Source organism: Protopterus annectens, chromosome 1.part1 (assembly GCF_019279795.1).
Source record: "Protopterus annectens isolate FY-2018-M chromosome 1.part1, PAN1.0, whole genome shotgun sequence".
In the NCBI taxonomy this organism is placed as follows: Eukaryota; Metazoa; Chordata; order Ceratodontiformes; family Protopteridae; genus Protopterus; species Protopterus annectens.
Window position 1 is genome coordinate 1804178122 of NC_056726.1, and position 7849 is coordinate 1804185970.

Here is a 7849-nt window from a genome sequence, read left to right on the forward strand (position 1 = left end):
TAGTAAGATCCCACTGTCCAAACCAAAAAAGTTAGATAACTAGCTGGAATACGAACTAGATAACAAAGATTACGACTGCTATTTTGATCATAGCCATTACTATCCCAAGCAAGTGCACGGCTTCCAAGCCCTGACTACAAACTCTACCTAGCTAGAAGTTGCAGTAATACAGACACAGCATCACACAGCATAGTGTTGTTGCTGATTTTTTCTGTTCTGACTCTTGCATCCATCAGCCAGGTTGGCCCCGCTCCGTTCTCCCTCACTATGCTCGGGCTCAATCCGCTACCATACCCCCAGTTTCCACCCACCCCCACGTCAACTACATTTATACATAGCTATCCACTCCCCCCAAACACCCAACAACCAATCCATATCCCTCCCTCCCCGCATTAACTCAAACAAACCACACCTACAAATCCAACCAATTAACACCTCTCCTTTAAAAATAGACATACCTCCTGCAAATGGCTTATGTGCCTATCACACTACATCTTACAACTACCCAGAACAGGGCAACTTCCCACACCCCCATAAAGCCACTGCCAATTTCTCTCCTATCCTATCTACATACTCCCTAACAATTAACCCCAGCTTATACAATACTACTGCTGTAAGCTCTAGCCATATTAGACTCTTTACTCTTACCCCAAATCAACAGCACCCCAAAAATACTGTACCATACTAGTAAAACTAGCAAAATTAATACATAATGTCCATCACCAACTCCTGAGTGCTGGTGATATCCACCCAAACCCAGGACCTAACAATACAAGTCCTCTGACCAATTCACATCTGCTTCCCAAGTCAACACAACTTAACTCCAGGCCATTGAACACTCTACTCCTCCTAAACCTAAATATTAGAAGCATAAACAACAAAACACATGAACTACACACTCTAATCTCCCAATACTCTCCTGATATAGTCAGTATAGCAGAAACATGGCTAAAACCATCTACCCAAGATACCGAGATTCTACCACCTGGATATACAATACTTAGGCAAGACAGACTAGGTAAAAAGGGTGGAGGCATTGCCCTGCTGTACAAAAATTGTTTATCCATAACTAAACGCGAGGTAACTACACCCCCTTTAGAAAAAGCAGAAATTCTCTTAGCTAAGCTTAAAATAAGTAACAGAAAAGCCATCAACCTAGTAACAGGATATATCCCACCAGGCAATAACATCCCTATCATGGAGACATTCTTTCTTTGGCTATCTCAGTCCATGCCTCAAGAGACAATTGTATTAGGTGACTTTAATATAGACTGGCTCACATGCTCTGCTCAACAACCCACTAACCACATCAATCTTCATACCTTCTCTCAAGTAATCAAACAGCCCACCAGAATAGTCAAACACAGTAAAAAAGAAAGCCTATTAGACTGGATCTTACTAAATAAAATACCCTGTTCCTGCTTAGCCAGAACCCTTCCAGACTCATTGAGTGACCATCAAATTACATTCTTACTTAAATACAACGCCCAGCACCCCCCAAAGTCCTATACTTCAAACAATTAGAAACAAAACACACTTTAACCCCACTCACTTCAGACAAGAACTAAAGCTATACAATTGGTCTGACCTTTATTACCTACCCTTAAACGAAGCTATCCCAACACTTCAACTCCATCTTCTTAGATATATTAAATAGACATTCCCCTGCAAGAACTACTAGAGTAAAGTCAAAACCAGTTCCATGATTAACTAGGGAAACTAGACAAAAAATAGCTGAAAGAAATAGAGCCTGGACAACCTGGAGGTCCAATAAAAGCCCTAGTACACAGCAGGCCTACCAACAGTTTAGGAATCTAACCAAAAAACTAGTTATCCAAGACAAGAGGAACTACTTCAATACCCATCAAACCCAACATATGTATAACCCTAAGAAATTCTGGTCAGGTTTAAACAAGTTACTACACCCTGGTAAAACCATTACCCCCCCCCCCCCCAACATCAGGTTTAACAAAAGACAATATAGCCGAATCATTCAATACATTTTTTTCTGAAACTGTACAAACACTAGCCCAACAATATCTCACTGTCACTGCAACAGGTGTCCCCACTTCGACTAACTACATGCCCACTTTTAAACTGCAACCCACCCCAACCTCCTACATAAGAAAGCTACTATCCCAGCTGAAACCCACAACACTAGGAATAGATTCCCTCCCCAATTAATTTCTAAAATTGGCAGCAGCAGAAATAGCTGAACCAGTTTCTGTACTAATCAATGGATCAATCACTGAAGCTACAGTACCCCTGATTTGGAAAACTGCCTATATCGTACCTCTTCATAAAGGTGGCACTTCCTATGACATATCCAACTACCGACCAATCGCTATTCTATCTCCACTGGCTAAAATATTAGAAAAAATGCATCCACCATCAACTTATGTCCCACCTTATAAATCAGGAACTCATATCTCCAACTCAGCATAGTTTCCATCCAGGTCATAGTACCACCACAGCACTGTTAGCATTCACAGATACCATAAACCATAACAGGAACAATGGTAAACTTACTTCTGCCCTTTTCTTAGACCTATCAAAAGCCTTTGATATGGTTAGCCATGACAAACTTATCTGCCACCTCAAAAACCTAGGATTAGACAACTAATCAATCTCCTCGTTCGACAACTATCTTAGGGACAGGCAACAAGCAGTACGGTGGAACAATAACTTGTCTGCACTTTACCAGTCACTCTTGGGGTACCTCAGGGATCAATACTGGGTCCCTTGCTATTCTCAGTTTTCACAAACAATCTCCATTCAGCGGCAAATAGCACCAGCCTTATCCAATACGCAGACGATTTCACTATAATATGTAGTGCCTCAACCCTGCAAGAACTACACAATAAAACCCAGGATAATTTCAACTCAGTTGAAATTGGCTTGCTGACAATGGCCTCATTCTTAACCCCAAAAAGACCAAGATCCTGCTATTTCACCCCTCACAAAATACCAGCCTTTCCGCCACTTTCAATATTCACTCTAAAAATGGTACACTTATCACACCTGAATCTCTCACAAAACTACTAGGCGTCACCATTGATAACAAGCTAAAGTTTGATATCCACATTAATCTAGCTATTATAAACACTCACAGAAAGCTAGGTAGTCTTTACAAACACAAATCCTACTTGACCCATACTGCTAGGACCACAATTGCTCTCACTCACCTGCTCTCAACATTACTTTATGCATCTCCAGTCCTAACAAATCTATCCAAAACAGAAACCAGCAAACTGGCAACCTGTTATAATCAAATAGCCAAATTTGCTAATAACTCATCTTTTAGAACCCATCACTGTCATAACCTAAAAAAATTAGACTGGCTTGAACTGCCAAATTTATTAATCTACAATCAACTTATTACATATAAGCTGCTCTCCCACCCAAATAAAACACCAGCTTTAAGCAACCTAATTCAGCAGTATTCCTGTCCTAGGCAACTCCGCTCCACAGATAAGTTACTATTAACAGTTAGTAGATCACACAACCATGCTGGTGACTCCCTCTACTCATCTTACATATCCAAAATTTGGAACTCCCTGCCTCCATCCATTACCCTGGAATCATATCTCTATCCAAATTTAAGAAATCTATCAAAAGCCATCTCAGCAACAAATGGTTATGTCCCTGCTCCACACCAGACTAACTTCAGTCCTACTCCACTCTTGCTATAACTCTTGCCTTAAACACATAATCTCCTGATTGGACTGTTTTAGTCTTATCAATACCACATTTAGATGCATGATGTGAATCTAGATAGATATTTTAACATATTTTATTGTTTGTATATGCATTGATCATTATATATGTATTTGTGAAGGAATGAATAATGTCTGCTCATCTATATTGTCTGTTTGAATATACTAGAAACATGTAAAATATGTTTGTATGTCCTGCATATGTGTTTCTTTGGAGCTTTTCTCCCCGGGCCTCCACTGAAAATGGACATGTATCCAGTTGGACTATCCCAGTTAACAAATGTAAAATAAATAAATAAAATAAGCGTCTCATCCCATGCTGATACATACTGGATCCCCCTAGAATGACACCAGCTTTTTAATGGTTAAGATCAATCATTTTTTTCTTCGTACTTCAGCATCATTCTCGGTGAAGGAAGGATTCCGCTCAGTACCAAGGTCTTGCCTGCATTTTTGACGTGCATGGAGAGCTCTGCATATCCTTTGTGGGTGTGCATGCCAGTTCGTTCACCCCCACATGGACCACCACCGCCGTGCCATAATCATATTTGTTTGGTTTAAGACCCTTGAAATGTCTGCGGTCTTGGCTTCTGAAGGACATCTCATGGTCACCCTGATTTTATACAGCCTCTTGAGAGTAGAGTCGGTGCATCTTGACGGAGTCACAAGTGCATTTTTATTTATATATTCCAAGTGTACTGATGCATTGAATTATGGAGATTCTACCACATCGTACCTTTTATCTATGGTTATATCAGTACGTGTCATAGTGCTTAGTTTATACTGTGTCCATTTCATAATAGGCCTTGGAGGTTTTGGCAAGAACTTCTTGACAGCCTTTGTGTGGTAATTTGGAGTGAGTTGTTGTGGAATTCCCTGTTTGTGTGTGTTGCTCACAAGATGTGTTTGTTTGTGAGAGGGTGGCCACCAGTTCACTTAAGTACTTTGGGCAGTTGAATGTGCCAGCTGGGCACAGCTCACACTAGCTACTACTAATTCTGCTACTTTTTCATAAGTGGATAGACCCACAGGATAGCAGAGGATGTCAAAAACAAAAGAGTGCATGCATCTGCTAAACACTTAAAACATGGTCCCATTTAAAAGGGATGGTGTGCTTTGGTTTAAATGTGTTAGATTCCTTTATCAGCCTGCCACTCTTCGTTACCTTAGGAGCAGTTTGCCAAGATTTTTACATTTACTACCCATTGTGACGTTCTCAGTAGTAAGATGTTACATCTGTATGAGGATGCTTACTGTCATGGAGAACTTCAAGGGAGAAGTTACCAGGGCATTAAGGGCATTGACTCGCTTTCTACCTCTTTTGGAGTTGTATTAGAATTCTGCAATTAGATGTATTACTCCCAGCAGCCTGTGGGGTACCCAGACTTGTTTATAAACTTTTTTTTCTCCCTAGAGTGGCTCCTGTGATGTGTTATGTCTGCATGGTGAGTGTCTGCTTGTGAAAATGTCCGCATTATTTGTTTGCCATGCATTTAATAAATGTTGTAAGGTATCTTGCTTAGAAGAAGAGGCTACTGCCTTCCACTTGTAGTGTTATGGATGGGTCACCCCATCCCATTTCAAAATGAGCATCCACACAAGACCTGTTTTGACTTGTAGAGGGAATTGACTGATCATTTATTCTTGTTAAATCATTGTGCTTTACAAGATAAATATGCTATGTCTTGATGTGCATTCCCCTCAAAGATCTACTGTTAACATTGGGTACCCACAACTGTACCTTTCTCAGTCACAGTATTTTACAGAAGCTGTGTCGAAAGTATTAGTTACTACATATATTGTTTCTTTTTCTTTAGGTCATGCTGCCAACATATGATGAAGCCATTAAGTTGCCAACCAAACAGGCACCTCCTCCTGCTTATACAGAAGCTTAATTTACCAACCCTGTTGAAGCAGCAGCATTAACTTTATTGGCTTTTCTACTCGTTTTTGCTAATGACATTTTGAGAGACCATCTTCTGGATCTTGATTTGCAGCACTGATTCAAAATATGTTAAGGGAGATATAAAAATTTAACTGCAAATATAATGATCTTGTTGAATCTTTTTGTCCTCTTTAGTTTGCAGTGTGAGATTTGGTATGTTTCACGTTGGCATGGCCACATGCAGAGTGTTTTTTGGAAGGAAGAAAGTATTTGCTTCTGTAGATGAGCTTTTAAAATTAGAAATAGCTAATAATAATTTTTCAGAATTTGTGTCCTGTCTGATATCTACTTGCATTTACCATTTGTAACACTTGGCAAAAAATATTTTAACTTAACAGCTTTTCTGCCCTGTTTGGTTAATTTACTGAAATGCTGGTATATTTGGTTACAGAGTGAATTTGCTCTAGACAATCTTTATGTAGCTTATCTCCCTGTTTTATCATGTTCTTGCTTTCCTGGGCCATGCCTGCAGACCAGTTAAAACTTACTTGTAAGTGTATCTGTTTTAACAAACCAGCAGTAGTAAATGATGCATTATGTTAATAATAATGTCACATTCACTTTTGTGCATACTCTGCTGTGAGCTGTAATGAGATACTTAAATGTGCTTTTTCAGAAAAGTGTTCAGAACACAAACACCATCATCACCATCACTCCTCATTGTACCAGCGGCCTGTGTGGTACTATTTGGAGCAATTGCCTGTTTATAGATACATTTTTTTTCCTGGACTGGCTCCAGTGATGTGATATGTCAGCAGAGTTGTTGGTGAATATTTTCAAAACTGCTTTCCAAAATCAGGTATGATATTGAGTAAGTGGGGTGAAGTAATCTATGTTTTTAAAAACTACTTCAGCCTGTTCTGTTGTGCCTTGTCTGTGCTGTTTCCAGAAAATTCAGCATTTGAGTATGTTTAGGAGGAAAAAAACTCATGGGCATACTGTTTTAACAAAATGTTTTCTGTGAGCTACTTTTGCAAAGCAGCAGCATTTTTCCTGTTTGTCTTTTGCAGATTGATTGTATAACAGAGTACTACATTGAGATTTAGCAGCATTGTAAAGTTTTAATGGCTGTAAACTTTTCTATCCACATTTTCTTTTTCCATGTGTAAAAAAAAAAAAACTGTAGCTTCCATTGTATTGGGTGACAGAAATGTATCCGTTCATTGCATTACATTTTTCAGGTTGCATCTGAAAAATATTCTTCTGGATGGCTCATTGTTTTGGATGTTTCAGTGTTTGGAAAAAAAGTTTTTTAAATGAAGGAAAGTATGCTGATTAAATCTCAGTAGTGAAAGATTGTTTGTTGCTTCATGCATATTGTCACGCATAGTTTAATTCTGCATCTTTTGTTTCTACGAAGTATTCATGAGAGTTCAAATTTTTCTGTGCCTTAAATCTTTTAAAATAATAAATATAGCAACATTTGATGTTTTTATTTCTTAGTAACTCAGAGTGGAGTTAGATTAGTGTCTATGGTAATTAAAAATGTACACAGATAGTATATGCTAGTTTCTATATCAAAGCTCGAGAAGAAATCACTGGCTTGTTAATGGTATTCCATGTATAATCGTAAGGCTTTTCAAAATGGAAGGTCACATGGTGCTGTAGTCTGATTTATAAAACTAACCAAACTGGAGCCAGAGTTAAGTTGAGCGCTTTCATCCCGGTTATTACAGAACTTCCTCAGAACTAACAATCAAGTACAGCCATTACCTTTTATAAAACCAATTAATTATGACATCATTCCCTTAATTGATACTCAGTCTTTTTAAAGTGATACTGAAAATGCACTAAGGATATGTGTACACACTAACAAACATCTACTGAATACATAAATAATATATAATACTCAAACTTATAAATTTAAACATATATTTATAAGTAAGCATATTACAAATGTACATATTTAAATTCAGTTGTTCACAAAATTCAAATAACTTTGTACAGAAATCTTGTCATTTATGTCTGGATTAATATCTGCCCTTAAAAAAATCTGCCATTTCAGCTCTGTTTTATAAAAAAAAATCATTAAAATAACCTACAAATTTGTCCTTACTAACTTTTTCTACTACAAAAAAGTAAACTTCTTAAAATTTGTGCACTTCACTGAGTGCTTGGCCAATGCATTACTTTGAGCCTTCTTTTTAATGGCTAACACATGATGCTAAGTTGTCTATCTCGCCTTCAT

General features: G+C 38.2%; 1 protein-coding gene across 2 annotated transcripts in view; it reads left to right on the top strand.

The window, feature by feature from the left end:
- Positions 1–7086, top strand: part of LAPTM5 (lysosomal protein transmembrane 5) — a 487606-nt gene extending 480520 nt beyond the window's left edge. For both annotated transcript variants that reach the window (XM_044084718.1, XM_044084726.1), the window contains exon 7: positions 5534–7086. In XM_044084718.1, coding sequence (XP_043940653.1) covers positions 5534–5611 — 78 coding nt within the window. In that variant the 3' untranslated portion in view covers positions 5612–7086. The remainder of the gene's footprint in view (positions 1–5533) is intronic.
- The last annotated feature ends 763 nt before the right edge of the window (positions 7087–7849 follow it).